This window comes from Netta rufina (assembly GCF_964035555.1).
Source record: "Netta rufina genome assembly, chromosome: 11".
Classification (NCBI taxonomy): domain Eukaryota; kingdom Metazoa; phylum Chordata; class Aves; order Anseriformes; family Anatidae; genus Netta; species Netta rufina.
Window position 1 is genome coordinate 2798603 of NC_140134.1, and position 26321 is coordinate 2824923.

A 26321-nucleotide genomic window follows, 5' to 3' on the forward strand; every position below is an offset into this window, starting at 1 on the left:
ATGTTCCTCAAGCTGGCCGTCGTGGTGCAGGTGCTGTCGCTGATGGCAAGCCGCGGGCATGGCTTCCCGAAACCCGGGGGCAAAGGTGAGGCGCTCGGCTCAGCCGGCGGGGAGTGCTTGGCAGGGGATGCGGGGAGAAGAGCCAAAACTTCCCTTCTGCTTGGCTGCAGGCAGGTGGATCCCATAGACGCGATGTTCCTGGCGCAAGGCGGTGGGTGGCTGGAGCTGCGCTCTGACACCGGGTTCGGTGCCTGGCTGCAAGTGGGGGCAGCAGCGCCGGCCCTGGGAGAGGCGCTGGGCTGGGCGTCCTGTGCCAAGCTGTGTGCCGCCACCCTGCAGCAGCCGCCGGGCCTCTCCCGCTCGCCGTCTCCCCTGGTATTCTGGGTGTCACGGATTCTTAATCTCTGGGTTGTGCCAATCCGATTATTGCTATTTCAGTCAATCTCTTACAGCGCTTTCCACCCAATTCATCTATGAGTTTTCTCATCAGAAAGGGGTTACTGAGGATCTGTATTTCTGTTATGTCCGTCACAGAACCTCTCCCTCTGCCCCAAGTAATCATGCTTTGTTTAAATGTTTGACATTTGAAATCCCCATTCTCCTAGGAAAACTGATTTTATTTTATTTTTTACAAGATCTTGCAGTTAGCATCATATTTAAGGCATCATGTTTTATGTGACAAAACTACAAATTAAGAAAAAATGTGTTGCCTCTTTGGAGTCACGTGCATCATGTAACTGAATATATGTGTGTGTATATTTTTAATTCTAGATAAAGCTATACACAACAGACAATTAAGTGTAGAAAGACCTTTGGAGGAACAGGTAGGTAAAATAAAAAATATTTTAGATTTTTTTTTGGCTTGTATTTTCATAATATTTTCAGCATTCAAATACAAGATACATGAATATCCTGATGGCTTTACAAACGACATAAAAAGTGATTCATCAGTAAAGCAAACACTGATGTACTTTAGGTACGAAATAAAGTTTCAATAATTTTAAATAAATTCTTTATAGGGTTTTACTGTCCAAGATCCCCAAAGCAGGTCATCAGCTCTGGCAGCTGACATGCATGGAACCCCTTTGTGTTGCAATCCTAAGGGAGGGAGTACAGTGAGAGCTTGGGCTGAAGAAGGGAAACATCACTGGTATTTGTCCTTATATGAAAAGTCTATTACAGCTTCTTGTAATGTCTGATTCTGATCAGAGAATGTGGTGGTAATGATGAAAAGTGACAAGAGTTTAAACATGTTCCAATTATTAAGGCAAACTTCACACTAAGAACAAAGATCAGGGATTAAGGCTTTTGCTGGTAATAATGAAGTAAGAGATCATATGTTTTAGTGTATTTATTCCTTCTGCCTCTGATTGTTGTTGTTGTTGTTGTTGTTTTAATTTATTTTATTTTCATATGTCAGATTGCCGAAGCTGAGGCAGACAAGAATAGGAAAATAGTTCCCACAGGTAAAACATTTCTTTCCTGGTTTTATAGTGTGTTGTTGTTGTTGTTGTTTTTTCATAATGGCATTCAAAGAGGTAAAAAAAAAATATGTCGTGTGATATATTTTCCAGAAAATAAGCCAGAGTTCAGGAATTATTCCTTTGCTGATGACTTGAATCTGCTAAAGTCAGTAGCAGAAAGAGAGAGGAATGAAAAAGAAAGGGAATCAATTAGAAGCTCTTTGTATGAACAGCAATTGGCCATTGATGATGCAGACTCTACCAAGAACCGCAGGGTCGTGGATGACTATGACTCTACTAAAGGTGGACTGGATTATAAATTCCAAGGTATTCTATAATCACCTTTAAGTAACACTTAGGTTAGACTTCTCTTGCAAACTGGTTGTAATAACGGATATTGCATTCGTCACTGAACATGAGCTGTATTTGTTCCTGCAGTGCAATTTTGGTTATTTCCAGTTGTAGAAGCTTGTCATATTGCAATTAGGTTTTGAAACACAATACAAAAGAATTACTACTGTTGATTATTATACTCATCTTCTGTAGAAGGAAAATCCAACCGTAATTCGCATCATGTTTTTTAGAGCTTTAGATTTGATGGAAGAAAATGGGACATATTTTTAAATGAAAATGTGATTTATTCTGGTTTGAAAGGGAAAAGTACTTTTATAGAGAGATAAATCACATACATTTATTTCAAATGTTATGCCTGTTAGATGACTCTCCTTATCACATAGCTAAAAGAAAAGAAGTAACTGAAAGACAAAGAATTGCCTTTACTACAAGAGTTGTTAATTGACTTGTAGTTTAAGTGAGTCCTCTGAGAGTTGAAAGAAGCATTTAGCTCAGTATATTTTTAATTATATAAGAGTATACTGATCACAGATCAAAGCTTACTCATCATATTCACATTCTCAGTGGTCACAATGATATTATTTAACGTAAGTAAAGATTACATAATTAAAACTTAATTTGATGAAATCCAAACAAGACTATAATATGCTGTTAGTTATGACATATTTTATTCTAAGTAGCCATACAATGAAGGCAAGTACCAGGAAGAGGTACATAAGCAGATACGTGAGCAATATTCTCTTATTCTTACAAATTTTTCTACGAGCAATAGAGTATGTTCCTGACATTTGTACTTGCTTTTAGAAAAGAGCCTGTTATAAAGACATTTTTCATCTGTAGAAAATAGACATGAAGAACGTTTCATTGTGACTGATGCATGCAAAGTGTGTATCAAAGTATGTTCCTAACCTGTATTTAAAAGTACAGCTTTGTTCTGAAGTGAAAAAGATACAGGCGAACATTTTTTGCAAGATGTCTAATCCAAATGAGTTAGGACAGTTAGCACACAGTTAAACTGTAATCCTTTTAGATGATCCAGATGGCCTTCATCAATTAGATGGCACTCCTTTGACTGCTGAAGACATAGTTCAAAAAATTGCTACGCGAATCTATGAGGAAAATGATAGAGGAGTGTTTGACAAGATCGTTTCAAAACTTCTAAGTCTGGGGCTAGTAAGTATCTTGTTAATACTTCATTCAGCTGTGTTGTGGGTTGGTTTAATGCTCTTTTAGACAGTTTGGATGAACACTGTGTCCAGCGAATAATGCTGACTTGAAAGAATATTAATGAGATTCAGGCTCTAGGCAAGCTTCTTGACTCCTTTCTGCACATTAGTTTAGGTCTGCAACAGTATTGCTATTGTGATAGCTTTGCAACAAAACATGCCAAACTGTAGAGTGTTCCTGATGTGGAGAAAACATTTGTGGATTGTGCTCCTCCATATAAGCCCTCATTTTTTCCTTTTAATTTTCCTCTTCTGATTCGCGAGTAGTTCTTTACAATTATCAATTAATTCTGGACGTTTATGGAGAAAGGTCTGAGCTCATTCCTGGTCCACCTGCTAATTACGATAGTCAGAGGATATATAATGATGCTGATTGGCTGAGGATACATTTCTCATTGTTGCTGAATTGTAACAAGATAGGGTTTTACTCTGTTCTCTGGATATCTCAATGGTTGAGATATTGCAATATGGAATCCTTATATTTTCGTACACTAGTCTTATCTTTTTTGCACTAGAATTTGCAATCAGCTATTGCATGCTGAATCCCACTGATTACAAAGGGAGGTGTGTGGGGACAGCTGCATAGTACACTTGTCATTCAAGTGACAGCTGTTACGAAGCAAAGAAAAAACATTTTGAAGATGCTGCAGAAAGCTATTAGCGTTTTTCCTCCCTATATTACTGTATTCTGTTGTAGTTGCTCATAGATATGTATGTTGTTAAAGAAAATGTGTGCATGTATATGTATATATGTAGTTACGCTGCACTTGCTGTTCCATCTTTCAAGCTGGACCCCATTGTGTTAAGCCCTACAGGGTTATATTTTCCTATTGGCTACATGGGGGTGGGGGGGTATGCACACATATTTGATGTGTGTTTGTATGTGTTTTTTATGTGTCTATCTCTCTCCATGTATACACACACACAAAACAGTGAATGTATTACACCCAATTTATCTATGCTCAGCTTTGAAGCAAACTATTTAAAAAGCTCAGGTTTCATATTGGCATTCATTTTAAGAAAACCACAATATTCTATAAGTACTCTGAACAAATATTTTAACAGATCACAGAGAGCCAGGCCTATACCCTAGAAGATGAAGTGGCAGAGGTTTTACAACAGCTAATTGCAAATGAAGCAAAGGATCGTGAGAAGGAATCTGAAGATTTTGATTACCCTCCAAGCAGAGCAGACAGTGATACAAAGGAAAAGCAACAGGAAAAAATGGTAATTTCTTAGCTAATAATTTTGACTCATTCAGTAAACAGTACAAGTAGACTGCTTCACTTTAGGGAATAAATAGTTCAATCTGGAAACTAAAGATGTTCTAAAAGTAATTCCATAAGACAGAAAAATGAATAGTGTATTATGTTGAATTTTAAGCTAGATTCTAAACTGAAATAACTTTGAAAAAACAGTCTAGTTTTCACTTGGTAGATAGGAAAATATTGGTGTGAGATGATGATACTATTGCTCAATTATCTCTATCGCCAAACGCAATGTGCTCATTGAGTTATCTATTTTTATGTCTTTTGTGGAGACATCAAGCAAGACTGATCAGGATAGTTTCACTAACGGGGAAATTGATGACACAGTGGATAACACATGGTCATCATCCAATATCTTGGAAAGAAGAAATGAACTGCCTTCTGAAGATAATTTTGAAGACCTCCAATACTTTCCAAACTTCTATGCACTATTAAAAAGTCTAAATTCAGGTGAGCTTATTTTGGGTGTACAGGAATATTTAGGGAAAAAGTAGAAAATTATACTCTTTGTTTGCTCCAACTCTTTTCCCCTCCATTCTCCACAGCTCCCCTAATTGCTTTAAAAATGTTCTCCAAGATGCATAGCATAAACTCATTTTTTTTATTTTTTCTTTTTGTGAATATGACAAAACGTTGGGAAGAATGCCACTGAGAACTGCAAACGCTGTGACCTTGGTTGCCCATCCAATCTTGGGCCACACGATTCAGGAATCCTGAATTCTTTGCATTGTTGATGGGCATGATGAAAAACTGGAAAATTGTTTTCTCCAGGGCCTTTCCCATAATGTCCTTTTCTTCTAAGCCAACAGAGATACAAGCAAGTAGAATCAGTAGAATCCTCATAATGATGCTACCAGTAAACGAGTCAGAGCCTCCCAGCCTTTTCACAAACCACAGGTTTGCTGTTTATTGCAGTGAAAGCTCTGCACGTCTCTTCCTATTCCGGTGCTAGACATTATTGCCTTCCAATTAGTGAAAGCAAGATTGTGGCACCTCGCCACAGCCCCTTTGTCAGCATGCTCTGCCACACACCCACTCTTACTCTCTGCAGCCAGCATGTCTTCAGCACAGTCAGCAATAATTTATTCTGTAGATTCCTTGTCCTGCAGGAGCCTTAATCTTTCCTCAAACTGTCCCCATAAATACTTTAGTGGAGAACCAGAATGAAAAACCTGAGGGCATGTTTTGCTGAAATCCAGGCTAGAAACCTCATATTCTTCTTGTTCTTTTAATTTTCGCTTGGTAGTTTTCAATGCTATTCTTTCTCCTTTTTCTATTCACAAAGCAAAGCAGCATATGGGGTTTAACAGGTAATCAAGCAAACAGAATCAGGGCCCACAAGGCACATCTCTGCCTTGTCTCCTGCTTTATCCCATTCACCTGCCAACTTTTATCACGGTGGAGGAGAGGAGATTCAATTGCATTCTACAGATGTGTGTTAAATTGCAGAGAGCAATATTAAAACCTGTTCAGTAGCTCTCCAAAGGGGCTGGCCCTATGCCAAGGCTGGGAGTATGTTTTTGACTGTCCCTGTCTGAGACTGCACCTGGCTCTGTTGGGTCCTGTGACAACCAGGGATGCAGGAAGAGCCTGTGTAACCCTGTGGGAGAGATTCATGCTGCTAATGCAGACATGGCAGTAATAGTGCTCAGCAGATAAATGCAGTGAAAAAAGAAAGCTAAGAATCACTGCTTATGAGGATATTCAGCAATACATATGGACAAGAAACATGGATTTTTATCATAAAAATCATTGTTTATGTCCTATTCTGGAGTCATGATCCTCCCAACCATGTAATATTATATTTTTTCCCAGTTCCTCAGTCATGGTCTCGTGCACTATTAACAGTCTCATTTGAGACACTTGCCAATAAATCCAAAGGGTCTCTGAGCCATCTTCATGTTAAAGGGCCAGATCAATCCACTGAGTAGTTCACTGACAAATAAAAGAAAAACATTGTAGAAGACTGTGCCTATATGTGCTCACTGCTTTTTGAACTTTGTCAAGTCACTTATCTCAGTGTGCTTTCCTATCCACAAAATGAAATTAATACTATTTTATTTCTATAACATAGATCTTCAAGACAAAAAGCTGTAAAGAAGAAACAAACCCCAAAGTTTTTAAGTATATTCAGATGTACTCTGCAGGAGCAGTTTAAAGGGGAACATAAGTAGGATTTCTGTTTGGTAATCTAGCACAGCCTTCCTTGTAGTGTTTTTGCTTTGTTTTTAATGCATGAAGTTTCTGCAAACAGTTTGCAGAACTGAGTTTTTTGAATTGGCTGAAGTCTTTGACTACCTTTGCTTTATCCCCTCACACAGAGACAGAGATGAAAGAGAAAGAGACCTTGATAACCATAATGAAAACCCTGATTGATTTTGTGAAGATGATGGTTAAATATGGAACAATCACACCAGAAGAAGGAGTTTCCTATCTGGGTGAGAGTACATACTTTTTGCAACAGTACTGTTTATTAATGCTGTGTTCTTACTCTACCGACAGTAATAATTATGTCGTCATCTCCTTTGCTCTTACGAGTCTTGTTTCAGACTTCTTCATTCAAAATGTTAAAGCTGTACTTCTAAATGACTGATCATTCATTATAGCAATGTTGAAATCTATACTGCTTTAATATTTCCACATAATGATGGAAAGGTTATTTATCAGATATGTATTTAGAGGTTTATTCCACCTTCACATTTGTGAAATGCAATTGATTTTAATTGGTGTTTTTTCAGAGCAAGGTTAGCATTTCACTCAGTTATATTCAGGTGGATCAGGTGTCTAAATTTTCCAAAAGGAATCTAACACTTCAACACCTCTAATCTGTAATCTGTAAATAGCTAGAATAGACAGGACCTAGTGCTATGGACCAAGTTTTACCAAGTAAAACTCTCTCCATCTATGAAAAGCATTACATGTGGGCACAGGAGTAGCTTTTGAAGCTGTCTTTCCTGGATTACATTTTTGAATCTGTAAAATTTTAAAATTTGTATGTTTTTTGCATTTTTTTTTTAATGTAATTAGACTTTGTAAAATTGTTATAATTTCCTGAAGAGGGATTTCGGAACAGCTGGGCTTGGTTTGTCTTTGTTTTGTTTTCTTACCAACCTCTCTTTCTGTCTTTTGCAAGTTTTATAGTAAATGTTGATAGTCTTTCTAGTTAAACAAGCAGAGCTACAGAAAAAGGGTACATCTGTATAAGCTCTCTACAGCTCTTTTATTTTTCTAAAGTATTTCTGTTCTAGGCTAACCTGATAATTTTTTGTTTACATCAGGGCAATTTCTCAGCGTAATAAATCAGCCTGTCACAGAGTTCGGACTGGCAATGATCTTTCATGACTTCTGTAGATTTGTTTGATACGAATGGTTGATGCTACTGAACCTGTATGGATTGATTACCAATTACTCGGCTGCAAAAAATCCAGTGACTCATGATTCACATTCAGTGCATGATTGTAACTCCCCTTTAAAGAATTCTGTATATCTCTGACCAATATTGTCCCTTGATTTTCATTGAGAAGTCCTTGAATTTTGGAAGATTTGGATATTTGATACGATCTCTGCCTGCCTGTGTGTTTAAGGAAAGATTCACATAATTACACAGTTATTTACAAATGCTGTGATTTCAATGTCATTCTACAAATTAAGATAACATGACTTGCGTAGATATTGTCCTCACTGATAGTGTTGTGCCAAAACTTAATAGGTTAAATTCATCCCTGACGTAACGCTGCTCAGATAATGGAGTTACACTAGGGATGCATTTTTGCCTGCTAAAATTCAGGGCATTTATTCACATTGGCTTTACTTTGAATAAATAAATACCGTTACTGTGGAAACAAATTGCTATGATGACACAGTACAGAAGGCAGGGATTAGGTTAAGAATTTAAGAGGTCTGATTTAGTCTGGATTTAAAGTAAGGCTACCAATGTAGCCAGACTCTGCCTTGCAAATTAGCGATTTATGGAGAGGTGGATTTTATACTCCATCAAAGCAACTTACCGTAGTGGAGAAAGCTTTCTCATAGGTCTCTCATTGCTTCCGTGGTATTCTTTTTTTAGACTTGCTGTTGAGAAATGACTGTAAAACTGACCTTCATTTATTTAGTTAATATTCTCAAATATTCAAGATCACTAAACAAAGGAGAAAGCTAGCTTCTTGCAGCATCCATAACCATGGCAGCAGGTTTATTGCCACCCTTATTCAACTAAAAGTTACAATATAATATACCCAGTACTACGTGAATAGGTACAGTGTTGCTCAATGCAGTTTAGGCTATGGGAATGATGCACTGCTGTGTTCATTTGCAGCGGATGAAGGAATTAGAATGAATATCTGTCAGAGAGAAGAAATAATTAAAAAAAAAAAAAAAAAAAGCAGCTTTTAATTGTTCCTTCAATCCAGAATTAGTGAGCAGATCCCATGCTACTTGGCAGAAATTACCTGCTGGGTCTGGGCAAATGGAATTATACCCTTTTTCTGTTTTATTACAGTAGAAAACTGCCTAAATTACTTTTCATCACTCCGTGGGTGAAGCCATGCGAAACTATGTCCCTGAATTATATATTCAAAATAATAAATCATTTACTGAATCAAGTCACAAGCTTTTGTGCCTCTCACACAGAGACAGTAAATTTGAATTCATATACCAGTAACAGCTGGCTTGGGATTTGGAAACCACAGCGTTATGTCATCATCATTGTATCCTACTCCAGGGGAAAATATCTTGCTGCTGCAGTGAATGATGTTGTTAGGTTTAGCTTTAAGTTACAAAAGATCTAGCTGCAGTGTGGTGCAAGAAAAACACAAAAGCATCCACATACAAATGCAAGGGAAAGGAAGTTCATGTTTTAATACAGATATTCAGTGTTATGTAAGATATATTTAAAAGCTTTTCATATGCTAAGTAAAATCTGTAACACAAAACACAGAAAGCAAAAAAGCAATTTATCCAGCAAAAGTACTGCCTGTCTTTTTACAGCATGTGTTCAGAAGGTACAGCTCTGGAAGCATTAAAGAGGGGCTGTAACAAACTGATATGAGATGTGCATTCAGTCAAAAAGCATCATATTTGATAATTTCCCTGCTGATGGCAGACTGCTGCTATCTTCTATCACTTTCTTAGCTATGGATGATGTATTTTGATGTACTGGGGGCAAGTTCTTCAGTGGAATAAAAGCCCCATGATACATTTCTAGACTGTTCAGAGGCTTTCAGAAATCCTTCTAGAAAGCCTTTCTGCCCTCTGAAGATTGAAAGTTGCTTTAAAATCTCTTTTTGCAATGAAAAGAGTGGACAAATGGTGGTACAGAAGTCATAAGGTAATCAATCAAAGGACATGGGGCCACAGCTACACAAGTGGCTTGTGAGTTAGATCCAACTGTGCTATCAATTTATTCACCTATGGGCTGCTTCTCAGTATCCAGAAAATGCTACCCAAATAGCTGAGCTTGCTTTCCCCAGCCTGCTAGATGAACAGGCTGTTATCACTGCACAGGTTGAGTATTGGGAGGGAATTAGGACAGTTACTGAAACAATGATTGCTGTTGGCAAGGGTGCAGTGACAGAGTGGACTGAAAGAGCTGGAACCTCTCCACATAATGACTGGCAGAAAGCAGCGAGAAGCTTTCAAAGAAGTTGTGACCGATTCAGCATAAATTATTTCATTATTCATGGCAGTCATACTGTTTCTGTTGCATAAGTAGCTGATGCTGAATTTCCCATGCAGAACTGAAAAGGACTATATCCTTCATGGTGCTGAGTGCCTTGAGGGAACAGGAAATGCTGTTCGAGCCATGGTAAAACTCACTTTGATATCAGCAGAGCAGAATAAGGAATGCATTGCAAACATCCTTACACTGTTTGAATATTACTTTGTGATTAATATTGCACTTGCCTTCATTTTCCTTTTCTGTCTGATGAGTAGTGTCACGGTGAAGCTTCACTCTTACAGCTTCTCTATCAGAACCATCAGTCACAGGGCAGATAAGTGTTAAGGAAACACTTCTTCTACACTGCATAGCAAAGAGGGTTTTTTTGTGAGCTGAGTGAGTTTTCCTGCATGTCAGTCTGTTTTCTAGCTAATTTTAAAATGAAAGCATATCAGTCCACTACCATCCTAGTAAAAGCTCTGTTTATAGCAAATGCATAAAGAAAAATAATTTTGTAATACCCTGATGTTAATAATATTGTTGTCAGCTTAGACGCAGAAACAAATGGTTTCTGCCAGTTTGTTCAGATAAATTTGTAAATCATCTCCCACTAATAGGACCAAAATAACAAGTGAGTTTAGAACTATTCGAGGAAATATTTGTAATTAGACACTAGTGGACCAAAACAAAAACAGAGCTTTCAGAAATGACAAACAAATTTTTAAAAGGCACCAGTGGGTATGTCTGAATTCTCTTTACACAGCTCAGTGATTATATTCTGCTACTGTACTCTGCTTACAAGAGTAGGTTTGTAGCAAAGTTATCCATTGCCACCCCAAGCAAATGAAAGTTGTATTATCCCATGAACTGTTACCCTAGAAACGCAAATCAGTTATGTGAACATTGTATTCCTGTGTGTTCTCATTTATTGACTAGTGCACGTAGCACCAAATTTTGCCATCAGTACTTCTTTCTCTCACATCTATGTATACGTTTCACCTTGATACTGTATATAACACATATTTTATTACATCTTATAATTGAGGTTGGTGAGTTTTTTTTCAGTTTCTAAATCAGAGCTTCTATGTCTTCCACAACTGAACGATATTGTTGAAGAGAAAGGCAAAGGAGTGGGAAGAAAATTAAGTTTAAGCATTCTGGAGATTTGTTCTCTCTGAGGGGGATCCCACTTTTCACCTCCTTGTAGGAGAGCCTTTAGCTTAGTGTAACCAGTGTACAACACATGGCCCTCAGCAGAGTGGTTTGGGAGCAAAGCCCCCTTAAATTAGGAGGGAAAATAGAGAGATTGCTCCAGCTCATCAGTATGCAGTGTTTGAGTCACAGCCGCCTCCTTCCCTAGACCAAACCAAAGCCACCTCTCATCCGCCTCCCTTTGGCTCTGACTCACTGTCAGAATCCACTCTCTCCCCCGCGGCTGAGTAGGAGATTGTGTTGGTTAGAAATGGACACGAACAGATGTCTCTATTTACCTCTCCTAGCCCCTTGTCATTTGTTTCCATGGGCAATTCAAAAGGAGACTACGAACTGCAGGATGTACTAGCTCGAGGGAGATGGTTTCTTGGTGAGCTACCGCCTAGGTATACACAGTCATTACTTTGGTCCTTTTTTGAATGTTACTGTTGGGGCATTGTTTTATTTTCGTATTCTCTTTCACACAGGATCACAGGATCATAGAATTGTAGGGGTTGAGCCAGACTGAGGCTGCATGACAAAATTCTAGGGGAAGCAGAAGAGGCGCTGAGTCCCCTGTGCTGCTTTTACTATGCCCCTGTCTGCTAAGGAATATGGACTAGCTGTTCAGTCTCTCACATTCATGCTTGGTGCCCTTCACAGCTCCACCTCTGATGAAGGCAGAGCGCTGCAATTTCTCCAGCGTAGGCCAGTGCATAGTAGACACAATCTGGCCTTTTCCTAGGAGACAGGAGGATTCATTCGAATACTGTGACTAATCCCTAAAGTTCTCATCAGCACAGATGCTCCACGCCAAAGGTCTGATCCTGATATTTGTTTAGATATGCAAGAACAGGCACTGAGTCAAGAGTATGAGACAAAGAGCAGATCACAGCACCAAGTGGCATCATCTCTCCCCTACTCACTGTCTCCAAAAGCAAATGCTGCCTGATACAGACTGTGTGATTTCAAAAGGGGTCATGGAAGGTGTGGCTAATCCAGTGCCAGAGGCTGCAAGTGGTATATAGACAGCACTATAAGAAATTTTTGTTCTTTCCTTCATTTTGAGCTGAAAGGTGAAGTGCACTGACTATTTCATACAGGAAACCATTCAGGCATACTTTCTTTTTCTTTTTTAATGTCATTTTTCTCAAAGACCTCTTTGCTTATACCGTAGGTTTTCTTCATCAGCATTAAAATCTTTAATCAGTTATAATCAAATTCTTTAATCAAATCTATCTGAATTTCCCTTTGGTGATTTTCCTTCTCCAGTATGACTTTATCATATGACTGATGCACACAGCTACCAGTGGGAGTTATTTAATTTTAGGCAGCTCTATTTTTCCTGAGATTTGCTTTGTATCTGATGAACTAAGGTGACACAGATGGCAGTACACTGCTTTAAGAAACTACACTGTTCTTAAGAAAATCAAGGGCTCTCATACATCTGAAATCAGGAGCACCTCAGATTAGGGCAGTGGGCCAAATACTGAGGAGCAGCAGTGATGATGTGAGGTGTATGTGAACAGTTAAATACAAGATGAATTTGCATGGCTGTGAGATGAAAGAATGTGAAAAGAGTGTGCCAAGGTCTAGCAAGTCTAGCAAGTGTGCTGACCACAGGCCCTGTTTCAGCTTAAAGCTTTTCTTTCAGTAGCTTCATCCAATGCCTCATCCATTTCTGTCACATGGCACTCTGTGTTTGCACAAACACGTGAATGTTTTTCTGCCCTCACCATTTTCATCATCTTCTATTTACCCCCATTCATACTCTCACTGCATAGAAAAAAAAAAAAATGGGTAGCGATGATATCAAAATTCTACTAACCCCAGAGTAATTAAAAAGGAGAACCACCACTCACTACTGTGAGTCATTATGGGCATCACTTAAGGGTGACAACATAGTATTTCCACTATCCATAGGATCTAATTTTTTCAGCTACCTTTCTGAGGGAGATTCAGTAGTTTTAGTATTATTGTTTTTTTCTCCCACCACATTGCATGGCTATCAAATCATGTGTAGAGGTCTGTAAACCAAAAAGAATATATTACAGTTAATTCCTTTGCTTAATTACTATCTAACCTTTAAATTTGCAGCTAGTTCTTGCCAATATTTTGCTTCTTCTTCCATTTCCCTTCACTGCTTCCTCTATGCTTTCCAACTGGATAGTTTGTGAGAAATCTCTGTTTCCTGGTGGTGTCTCTGTTGACAAATAAGGATATTGCCCAAATCCTGAAAATCTAGGTCTTTTATCCTACCAAATGGTTTGTGCTTCTAAAGAAAAGAGGGCAACACTTTCCTTTTTTTTCTCACTGTATTTAATATATACATTTATAAAAATACTTTCCTAATTTAGTACCTCTCTGACGACAGCTGAGCACTTACATGTAGATCATAAGCTATGATTTGAGATGATGGTGTGGGTGTCAGGTGGAGAGGGTGTCACTAAACTTTCAAAACTAAACTCCATCCCACTCCTGCAGTAGAGGCGTCTGCATGCTGCTTTAATCCCAAACCTTTTTATGCTTAGAAAGTACATTTTATCAAAATACTAAAAAGTGTGTGCGTAGGCTTTGTGGCAACCTCAGGATGGGAAAGGTATTAGGAAAGGAGTGTACCACACAGCTCTAGGAGACCCGGAGTAATACAAAGGAAATGCCTCTAGAATACTGAAAGGTTAAATCTGAGAAACAGACTGAGAGGCAGGGAGTTAAATAAAGTCAATTAAGGAGACTTGGCCAGAGCTTTGCTCACCTCAAAACATACCTATCTGATTGTGTTTTATTTTTTCAATTGCCTTTCATCTGATTGCCAAGTGATACTGCTGCTGTTTTATTTCAAATCACTCTGACCATCTTCCTGGAACACATTTACGAGTGATGCCACTACCTGGGGTTTGTCACCTGACACATCGTTTCTCAGGGCAGCATTAGACTTCAGACACACCATCATGATAAATCAGTCAAATGGGGAGATTCAAAATGAAAATGCCATATCTTGACAGGTAAGACAGTAAGTTGGAAAGGAACGGGAGATTTGCAAGGCAAATTTGTAAGGTTCAATGTATGAACATTTTTACCTTTTCTGTATTTCTTAGCAATTCTTTAAGGAGCCATCACTGTATTTTATTTACATGCTTTTTCTAGCATTTTACATGACTTATGGGTATAGTTTAAAAGGATTATTTAAACTGACAAAGACCATAATTAATAAAGGAATATCCAGGACAAGTGAGTCAGACGACATTGTAGAAAGCACCCATTTATGATTTGGTTGGGTTTCCTTTCAAAAGAATTGTGATTTTTGTTCCCATTTGCAGTAAATTCATTTGGATTGGGTCATCTGAGAGTCTACTTCTCTGATGCTTAGAAACCTTATTCTCATTAAATTTAGTCAGGGCTATTTGGTGCCATTTGCTTTTGTGTCAACATTATCATCCACACTGAACACCTCATTTCCCACTTCGATGTTTACCCCTTTCCATGTTTATGGAGGGCAATTTTGTCTTCTATCAGCCTTCATTTTGTCAGGCTAACAAGGCAAGCTTTGCTCTTTTCTGATAAATACACTCCTCATTTCTCTTATCATCCTGACAGATTTCCTTCAGTTTAATAATTTTTTTCTTAATCAGGGGTCATCACATTCAAAATGTGACATCAGTATTTGGTACACTAGCATTAAGATTTCCATGATTCTACCAGAAATACCTCACTGACACCTGCTAGGATTATGTATTTTCTATAGCTACCTCTCACTCATACCTCACTGTCACCTTTGATAACTGAAATGCTGTATCTGGAACTTTTTCCTCATTTGATTCTACTAGATTTCAAGTTACAGCAGAGCCATTTTCTTAGATTCACTATTATTATGTGACCTGAATGTCCTCTAAAGCATCCATCGCTGGTCACAGCTGAAGAAAATATACTGATCAGATGAACCACGGGCCTCACCCAGAACAGCAGCTTCTCATATTTCTGACTAGCAATGAGAAAGATTGAGATAGGAGGTAGCTAAGGGTCAAAGTCTGCTTTTCTCTACATTGGCGAAAATCAACAGGATATTGATAGTTCTTGTTCCTTCATGTAAGCTAAAAGGACAATTTCCCCAAAGAATTAGGCAGGTGTGCTATTCCTGACAGAACAGTCACAAACAAACACTGATATGTCCTGGATTTTGTCACAGATGAAAAAAGGCTTTGCAAATTCTCTAGAATCACCTACTGCAGGAGACAGAAGAACCCTGGGAGAATTACTAGCAGTCATCAGCAAAAAGCTATCCATCTGAAGCTGCTGTAGTGCGTGAACTCATAAAGTAAACTCATTTTTTAGCTATGCTTAAGATTGATTTTGGCTACTGTGATCATCCTTTTTTTCTCCCTTAATAAACAGCCTTTCTAGCAGGCCTTTCTGCAGAAGTTTAATGATGTGAAATCTCAGCATCAGTCAATTTGACAAGGATAGAATGTGTAACTGCCTCCTGGGCACAATGCAATTATGCAGATAAAAAAGTCTTTGCAGGACAATTTCCAAGAGTCCAGAAAACACCATGAATCTATCTATGGAGAAGGGTCCTTGTCAGGGTTCCATTACCAATTCCATTAAATACTCAAATGGTAATACTTAGAAACTAGTATATTAGTTTCTGCCTCTATAATAAGAACAAAGTAATTTAATTTGTAATTTTTTTTTTCACATAATATCTTTTTCCACAGATTTAAAGGGTGTAATCACAGTACATTCTCACAGAGTAAACATAAGTATTTTCTGCTTTTATGTCCTTCAGATTTTCAGATACCCAACTTGAAAAACTTCAGTTTCATAAGTGCTGGGAATTTGCATTTTCAGATGCAGTCAACAGGATCTCTCATGCAGTGCCTGTAGAAATTGGGCCGAGGGCTTCTGAATGCCTACCCAAAATAGGAGCCTTCTTGAAAAATGAATGCTTCAGTGAGTCATTTGAGATCAAAGAGGAAGTTAGAAAGTGAGGCAAGGCAGAAACCAGATCTTCTGACTCTTGGTGTCTGGTTCTAATGATTAGATTATACTGCTCCTCAGAAAGCCAGCCGCCAGAGGGGTGACCTCTTTTACCAACATGGGTCACTTCCATTAGCTTGGTAGTTATTGTTCTGTTGTTTTGATTAGTGCCATTTCAAATAAGTGGCCAGCTTATGTGGAAAGGTCGTTACCTTTCTGAACTTTTACTCTGTAAAAATTATGTTGCTAGGGAAATGATACCAGAAAAGTAATCAATTCTTGTTAGACCTCCAAATCCTACATTCAGCTGCTTAGCTGCTGGCTGGGCACATCTCAGTTCAGGAGATGACTCACTCCATTAGTGTAACTCAGAGCAAACATTGCTCAGCCATGGCCTAGCCACGTTTGACAAGTACAAACATGTTTTGAAACAATATCAGCTGTTAAAGGCATTAATTCTGAAGGGGGAAAGAAAAAAAGGTATAAATCCTCTTCAGGAAGAGTTGGGATTCTCTTGTAAAATTCTCTTTATTATATACGTAGGTGCACCAGATGATCCCCATAAACATGAACAAGCTTACATTGCTAACACTTCTCTGTCACAATGAAAATACAGCTGCTTATGAAATCTCGAGATTCACGTTGATGTGCCATCCAGCCATCAGGATAGCTTCAGTACTTCTCCTGTAAAATGTAGTCCTTATTAAAAGGCCTTTCATATAAACTTGTCCATATCTTTACTGTTGAAATAAGACTTTGAAAATAGAGTATAGTTGTTATTATACTTGGTTTGGATTTGGTAACAAAGCTTGGACTGTTAGTGGCCAATATTGCTATACTATTATACTTCATATGCAGATGTAGCTGTTCAATTCTTGGGGCTGGAGAACAACGCATACTGACATGTTACTGCACTTGGCAAAGTAGTAATATATATTAGTACTCCTATACTGAACTAAACCAATATTGTTAGCCAAATCAAAAGACTCAGAAACTAGAATTTCTGATTTGTAGAAGTAACCGAATAACAGAGGAGCACAAATCCTATTGCCTTCAGTAGTACCTGCTGGGTGTGGGTATATTAACTCTTAAACTCTTTGGGGACAGAGCATGAAAGGCACTTAAGAATCAATGCACTTACATATGTGTGGCATTTTAAGCATTTGAATACTTCTATGTATTTTAACATACTATTTTACACTTAAAATTAAGCCTGATTTAATAGATTTTGCTGGGATAAAGCCTAAATTCAGTGACGTTTTTGCATTTGCATGAATTAGTGAGGGAGAATAATGTATTCACTTGAATTTACGAAGGGTTTTTAAGTGAATGTATTTACATGGTTAACACCAGATTAATACTCTGTTTTCATTAAGATGTTTTTAATGAAGCACAGACTTCTTAGCTGTGTAATCTTATCCAAAAAACTGTGCCTCTTGCAACAGAGAAATCCTTATATTCCTGCCAGAGTGCTAGTATGGTACTGATTCAGGATAAATAATAGAATCTTAAGCTCAGCTGAAAGGAATGTTTACAGTCTTTTCAATAAGCTCTGGATCAAGTGATAAGTGAGGCATCAATACCACCACTATAATACTAGCTCGTTTCTTCTCTTCATCAGTGTGTCTGATCCAGTTTGTAACCCAGCCCAGACCTGCTTAGGGCATAGGACAAGGTCAAGAATTAAATTAAAATGATAAGTTGATAAGATAAACGAAAACAGTTCTACCCCGATCCACCCCCCCCCCAAAAAAAAAAAAAAAAAAGAAAGAAAAACTAATGTGATGGAGAATTGACAGATTGTAGTCAAGCAGGTTACTAATAAAAACTGCTTACATTTCAGTTTTATGTAAATAAGGAAATATAGATGATCCAGGCAGACAGGATTATGTTGTTTCTCATCAGATGGCAGGCAGAATTGCTTATGGTGATCTGCCATGAAGAGAAGTGTGCTTGCTGAAAAACTAATCTTTAGGTTTCAGTGCTGAGCATCTTTCTGATTGAAAACTTTGCTTTCTAGCTGATGGATAAAATGTTGGCCTAACATGTAAGACATTATCTAAAATATTTACTACCCTTACATTATCTATTCTGCCACAGTTATCACATTTGATACTGAGTATTTCAGCTGCTTATATAAAGGGAGCATTGACAATTCAAAACCAAGTCTTGCAAAAATATACAACCAACTAGTTGACATCTATCAAATTTTGGATCCAAGTTTAACCAAACTTTTAAACAAACAAACAAACAAACAAACAACAACAATAAAACAGAAGAAAATTCTGCACCAGATCCATAACATGACTAAGAAAATTGTACGATGTATTTGTGGATATCTATTAAGCATTGTAGCAAAAGAAGGACTTTTTTCGCACATAGAGATACAATTATTGTATCTGAAAAATCCATCTTGATGAAAAGATTGCTTTTAGTTTTAAATGAGATAAGAGTTCAACCCTAAAATTTGCATAGAAAATCATTTGCTAGACTTGTAGAGCTGTATACATTGCCACTGCTGTCTACTTCATTTTTAGATAGATGCTTGACCTCAGCAAATTAAAAAATATTTGTTTTAATTAATTCAGTTTAAGTATATATTTCATCTAAATATCATTTAATACATTTTTTTTTTGCATTTCTTTTCCAGTGAAACTGTACAAAATACAGACAGATAAGCAGTTTGTGAGAATATTGTTCTACCAGGATGAAGTACATATTTCATAGTCATGTTAAACCCTTCCATTGTTTTCACCGGAATAAATTGCTACAGATACTGTTATCTATATTTTGTGACTTATACAATTTAAATAATTAGAACCTATATCCTCACTCTATCCACACTCACTACTTTTACTCTATCTGTGCTTATTGGCCCTATTTGGTACTGCTATTACCATGACTTAGTATTTTTCTCTCTCTTAAGATTGATCAAGATTTAGTGTTGACTCTGCATTCATTCTTCAGAGACAAGGATGAAGACAGTTCTTTTAGAATTCCACTCACTGCTCAAACTGGTGTTGTGGAGAATATAGTATAGATTCTGTATCATAGCTGTTGAAGAATAACTACAATTTGGTTTTGTTTTGCCTTGATTTCTAGAAAACCTAGATACAATGATAGCTGTGCAGACAAAGAAGAAGCTTGAGAATCCTTCCACTAAAACCAAAACAAAGCTACCAGCAGGTACTTATTCTATATTATCTTACCTGGAAATCCATATTTAATAATATTTTTTATCCAGTTAAAGCAGGTTAATTGTATTAGAATTGTATTAGAAATGTATTAGAAGAGGGACTGCTAGCTAAAGATACTGGTCCCTCAAGGGTCTGTAGCCAAAGCTTGCATGTCTAAAGGTACAAGAAGAGATGAGTTTTTACTTAATTGGCTAGTATTTGAGAAGCATATTCACTTGACTGTCCTTTTCAGAGCAGTGCAAATGTTACTCATATACAACATCAAGCTATTTGAATGCTTTTTAAGGTTTAGGTTAAAAAATCACCTTGTCAACTTTGGATCTGGTGAATGGCAAATTTCCTACCCCCCTTTTTTTTTCTGCACAAACAGACGTACACTTATAAACTGCATATTATTGTATTTTAATTACCTGTATTCAGCTACTGTTTGTAAGAGCAGAAACAGACATTCCTGTTTCCAGGGGTATGGGGTAGAGATGACCTTTAGAAACCAATTTGATACAATCTCCAATGAGTTTGTTCCTCAGTCATCAGTCAAAATGTTTTACTTCTTAGAGATCATACTGACATAATTTAGAAGTGCTTTTGGAACACAGGATACAAAATTGCTCTTATTATTATTTCCTTAGACAAGAGTAGTGAAGAAGCAGACAGTACGAAGGAAGAAGCAGCTAAAATGGAAAAGGAATATGAAATCTCAAAGGACTCCACAAAAAATGAGGAACAAAATGCAGCAGGAAACAGTGAAGAGCCCAGAGGTACAAAATAGCCCTTGTTTTTGCTACACGTGTATGCCTTGAGTGATTAGAATCCTTTACTATCTTTGGTCTTGTTTTTCCATTGTGCTAGCATAAATATATTAATTTTATATAGTTACTAGGAGTCAACACACAATAGTTTGATTCAGAAGTTTATTTAATTATTTGCTTACCTTTAAGCATACAGAAACCATAGCCCATGCTGAGTAAGGCCATAACCCTTCACAGTAATGAAGGGTTAGGTTATGTAGTAGTCTAGATGTACCTCCAGAGTAAGTTCTTGCTCCTGTACTCAAAAACCTTCTTCATCATCAATTTATTGTCCAGACTTGGTGAACTTCCTTAGGAAGAGATATATAGAGAGCATATTTATCAGGTAATGAATTCTAAACTTGCAAAGTAGTATGCATGTTAGGACAGAAACCTCTTGGGGGGTTCTTATTGCTAAATAACCAGCATAAACATCTATGTTTTGTAGTTATTTGTTAAAGAAAAAAATAGGCATACAATCTGCTTTGCACTGATGCTGCTTTAATCTAGTCCATTTTTGTATGCACGTTTTCACTGCAAGATGTTCAATAATGAATTGCAGTGATCAAGGCTACAGATTGTAGTTCATTGGTCACCTGGTTCAGTCCTGTGGCCAGTGTAAACAGACAAACTATTAGCCAGTCACAGATAGGAGAAGATATTTTTTCCAACAGAGACTTTTTAAGTACAGAAGATAAAAATAGCTCCAATTTCACAGTAAAGAAAAATCGTCTCAGTACCCATAGGGTGTAATAAATAACGTTTCCCTTGTCTGTTGAAGATTTGTCTGTTCAATTTGGTTCAGGTTATTTTACTTTAGCTTCCAAAAAAAATGTTCAGTGTTTAGTTGTCTCATAAAATATTCATTGCTCTCTCATAGAATAGCTTACTAAAAAGCTAGCTTTGCAGTCTCAGCTCAAAATTTACAGTATATCTGATACAGTATCCACTTACTAAAGTATTAGCCTTCTACAAGAAAATCACACTAGTGTGCTTTTTGTTGTTGTTGTTGTTTTTTCTTTCCTGACAAATATAAGAACATCACATCAATAAAGCTCTAGACAATTTAAGAATTCAGAATCCATTATCTGGAATATTTCCCTAGGGGCTTTATTAGGTAATCCTGGAACTAATTCTGTCCTGTGTGCTTTCTGGTCCAAAAATAGCCATCACTTCAAAATTTCAGCTATAAAAAGGACATATAATGGTATTTTTAATGCTTTCCTTTTCTCAGTAAGTATAAGTAGCTATATTTCAGCTCGTCTTTTCAAAATATTCACAATCTTATATCTGCTATATGCTGTTAGTACTGATGAATAAGCATTTCTGACATTTTGTACATGAGCAGATAGTCAATGCTTTCAGTGTTAATTAAGTCATTTCCTGCCATCTGAACAGCTTCAGCTTTGCTGAACAGTTCTTATGATCAAAAAGCTACAGGTTGGCTTCAATTCACTTACACAGTAGTTGTGGATGCCACCAAAAATTATGTACACAAATCCAAAAAAAAAAACCACCAAAAAAACATGATTCTAACTTTGTGGATGAGTAATCTTGTACAGATAAAACCTGCTAGCCATCTGTGGGAATTTTGACTGACTAAGGTTGACAGGACTCGGCTTTTAAACAGAAACTAATAATAGTTTTAATCTTCCCTTGCTCAGTTAAACAAGCTGCATCAATCATTGATATGTGTGCTCTCTCATCCTTTACTCTAGGGAAAACTGAGGCATATTTGGAAGCAATCAGGAAGAACATAGAATGGCTAAAAAAACACAACAAACAAGGTAACAAAGAAGGTATGAAGTAAAAGGCCTGGACATTGGGATAGTTACCATATAGATTACAAAGGATGTAATTTATATTCCATAACTTAACATTATGTTACAGGCTAAAAAATAATAGTATGAAACCGCGCTTGTCTGTATTATAGTGGTAATAGGTGATGTTAGAGTTAAATAATACAGGCCATGTAAAAGTTAAATTAATGTATGAAAATAGCAAACTAAGGCAAAGTCATATAAACTGTCTCAAACAACCATTGGCCATGAAACACATGGCGACTAACCAGTTAGAAGTTAGTCATGTGCTGTCCAGATAGTGATGGTGGTCTGCCTGTCACCAGATTTTGTCAAGTAAGTCAGTTTTGTCAAGTGCTTCATTTGTTAGTTCAACAAACCTTTTAATTATGATTTTACACACATGGTAAACATCTTTTTAGATGCCTGGATTTGTCTACCTATGTGACCAGCACTGTAATATATTAGATTACAGCCCAAACTATTCTAATGTGTTGTGTCTCTCACATATAAAGCTATGTAGAAGGGGAGCAGTGACAGAAGGAGATACACAGGGTATGCTCACCAGCTGCTCCACTATTTGACTCTTCCTTGGAGGCAGGACTACATGAGAGCTGGAGGGAGGAATCTAACAGCAGCAGGATTTCTAGCTTATTTTTCACAGATCTTTATTTATCCATGTCATGTTTTCCTTCAAGATCTTAATATAAAACCAGCTTCCTATCACTTCTCTCTGCTATTGGTGGGGCTTCTGCTGTCAGCTGCTCTTTAAATGAAGGTTCCTAGCCAAGGGATCCATCCCTGGGGTATTAGTGGAGCCTGGTGAGAAGAGTCCTTCATGCACCAGCCAAGCAGAAGGGGATCTGAGATAAGATTAGCCCTGGGTAATCTAACCACCCTCTCTGTGAGTTGAAGCATATATGAATTACATTTCAGAGACAAGTGCATGTCTGCAGCCCAACACATTAATTTTCCTATACGGAAACTCTGCAATGGGAAGGACTTTTTTTTTTTCAAGCCTATGGTTATTTTTCCGATCTGAAAACTTTCCTCTCAATGGCAACAACTGCAGTTAGCAGCAGGCATACACATTTGCTCAAGAGTTTTCCTGACACTTCTAATAAATATTTATATTTATTGGTGTACTCATTATAATCACTATATCTCAGTCACAAGTGATTATTTCTCTGTATCACACGTACTGACAGGGCAGCCCCTCACTCGTCTTCATAGTGACATTTTTTCTTGCACTACTGCAGCCTGCAAATGGCTGTGACTACAGATCAATAGCATTTTATCTGCCTGGGAATGCATTAAGATGTACGGATGTTACTACTCCCAGAAAATGGATCCACTGTGCTACTACTGAATGCATGTCTTTCTGTGTAGATGGATTTTCATTTACACTAAAATATCTGTCCTCTGGCAATGGAAATGGGCCTTAAAGTCGGCATAAGTTATAACAAAACTAGAATACAGTTCTTACTCTTCTGATACATAATTGTTATTGTACCTTTTCCTTACTTTTTATTTTTATAAAATGCTAATTCGGTTTTCCTGGGATGATGATAAAGGAAGTACAGTCAGAGTAAGGTTATCTAGCAGTGAATGCATTGTGTTGTGTTTCTTCAGTACACGATTAGGTGTCATTTATGTGCTCATCAATTATTTCTCTACTTCCAGCTAGTACCTTGGAGCTAGCAGAAAAACGATTCACAAAGTAATTCATGTATTAAAATGACCAGTCTTCTCTACGCTTATTCATGGATTGTTTATTCACAGGGTATACATGAAGAGGTTTAGGTTTGCTTCAGGAAATGTTTGTAGGTCTTTAACTTTGGATGAATTTCACTGGAAGTTAGTTTTCATTGAATGACTAATGACCTTGCAAGTGTTCATTTGCAGTTTCACAGTTTAAAAATATAAATTGCCTTTTTAGGAGGCAAGTAATCTTCAGTGGTCTGGATGATTTAGAGAGAAACATGTAAAGGCCTAGATTTTGGCCTTACTGGCTTTTGTGTCCAGAATTTGTTTTGCATATACAGGAAGAACAGAAGTCTGTTCCTCTGACTGGCTTGATCTCCCAGACCTGGCTTCATCTCTGAAACCAATGCTCTTTCAAGACAAGCTCCTCTCCTGTGTAAATAAACATCTCTCCCACTGCTAGGTGTAGGCTGCTGTGTATTCTATTACTTTTTAGTATCCACAGAACACAACTGTGAGTCATTTAAGTAATACATGCAAATAGCACGTTTGAATTTTTCACAGAATACTTAGGCAGTTTATAGTTTCATGATGTTGACGGTAGCCATTAAGGAACAAAAATCAATTCTGTGATTAATTGTAGGATGCAATAGCAAATGGCAAGATTTGAATATGCAAACGAGACCTCACTTCATTTATTATAGCCATTTCACAGCTTAGTGTAATGCTGCAGCTATTGTGGTGAATATAAATTGAAACTGATTTTTCTAATTCCTTGCGCAAAATAATAGGTTGTAAATAAGCATTAGAAATTAACAGACCATTACTAAGTTCTAGGAAAAAAAAAATGAATTATACTGCCATGAGATATACAAATTAGCCAGAATTGGATAATATCTTCGTGGTTATAATCTCATGTAGAATGTATTTGTTTAGAAATTAAACCATCACATCTCCATGCAATGATCAGAGAGTTGTAAATACTATTCTATTTAAAAAAATAAACCTAGGAATTTGAATGTGGTTAATGTGGATATTATATTATATTAATTTAGTATTTATTGTTCCATCCATTTCCATTCCATGGAATCTTTCACTGGAGACTCTCATTTTGTCAACATGAGTCAAATCTCAAACCCTTATTACTAAATGGCTATTTAATTCCCTATTACTGAGATAGGATGAAGAGACAAACTGGTTATATTCTTTCAAGTAATCCCAATAACAGACTCAAAATGAAATCCTAGCTTCAGTACAGCAAATGGCAAAATTAACTCAGATATGGGCAGGACATCCCTGCAGCAGTAGGGTGTTTTGAATATCTATTTTCTGTATTAGTCACTTTAGATTACTTTATACTGTTATAGAAAAGATCACAAGCATTAATTTGCATCTTTAATGTCTATCTACTTCTATCTGGTTTTGGTCACTTAGCTGTAAAAAGACAGAAAAAATATTTTCTGTTTTGTTAACAATGTGCAGTTTGAAAGAAAGTCCTTCCATTTATATATGGTGGTATACATTGGACTACATTACAAAGTTAGTATTAATACCACTTGGAGGTTCTGTCCATGGAATAAGTCACTTCTACTGAAATTTTCAGGATGAATCTGTTTTTATGAGAGATACTAATTAATTTAACCTAGTATGAAACCTTAAGACATTGATGTTCTCCTGACAACTAACTTGTGATTCTAACAAATTAAGCTTTATATTTTATGCAGCTTTATATATTTATGTAACTGAAACATTTATGTGTTTATGTGGGAATATACTGGATCTGTGCTTGGCAGAGTTAAAACTACACAATATATGTAGGTTACCTTTTTAAGTTATCTGAAAGATTGCTTTAAAGCAGAATTCTCTTCATGGGAAATAGTGATGTTTTTTATCATAGGAAAATGTTGTTTAATGCATATACATGTACTATGAATCGTGCTACATAGATGCAACCATCTATCAGAAAATGAGAAAGGATCTGTCTGCACTGTATTGCAGATTGACATACAAAGACTGTCAAAGACTACTTTGAGAGTAACACTGTCATAAAGACTACTCTGCAGTATTTTTCAAGTCAGGATACTATGTTCTGTATGAAGGTAAATAATTATATCATGTCCATTTACTTGCAGAAATTTGCTTTCTTGAGTTTTCTGTAATAAGTGCAAATTTTATTGGGATTTTTATAGGAGACAGTCAGTTTAATACTTTTCTTTGAATCCATGACAATTGTGAAAATATTAGGGTTTTAAAAATAGCTTTTCCATGCAGACTAGGACGTTGAATCTCTGGACCTGCAAATATTCTTACCTTAGCACTTACCAGCAAGCAATCAAGCACAAGAGATGATTACTCTTGTACTCTTGAATAGCAAACGAACCAAGAGGTGTAAGAAGACATTGTGTAGGTGTTTTTCTTTTTCTTTTTTTTTTCTTTGTTTTTTTACAAGTCGCATTTATAGTGAACTCTCTTTTGTTGGATAAAATGCATTTATGGGTAAACCAAGCAATGGCATTGCTTCTTAAGTGAAGCAATATAATGGCGATGACTCACTGTGTAAATGAATTCTTATTTTTCAGATTATGATCTTTCAAAGCTGAGAGATTTCATTGATCAGCAAGCTGATGCGTATGTGGACAAGGGCATCCTGGACAAAGAAGAGGCAGATGTAATTAAACGCATATATGGCAGCCTGTAA

The 26321-nt window shown here is 37.0% G+C and overlaps 1 protein-coding gene across 2 annotated transcripts; it reads left to right on the forward strand.

Annotated features, from left to right (window-relative positions):
- SCG3 (secretogranin III) lies at nucleotides 1-26321 on the forward strand (the record flags this gene model as incomplete). Of its 2 annotated transcripts, none has more annotated exons than XM_084293113.1 (12): nucleotides 1-85; nucleotides 772-824; nucleotides 1421-1466; nucleotides 1575-1790; nucleotides 2848-2990; nucleotides 4109-4270; nucleotides 4584-4761; nucleotides 6633-6749; nucleotides 19238-19321; nucleotides 19962-20090; nucleotides 21839-21919; nucleotides 26203-26321. In XM_084293113.1, 12 exons carry the CDS (start codon nucleotides 1-3, stop codon nucleotides 26319-26321), a joined length of 1413 nt encoding a protein of 470 aa, XP_084149239.1. The 2 variants fall into 2 exon arrangements, with proteins under 2 accessions (XP_084149239.1, XP_084149240.1); XM_084293114.1 differs by having other exon boundaries at nucleotides 21839-21907.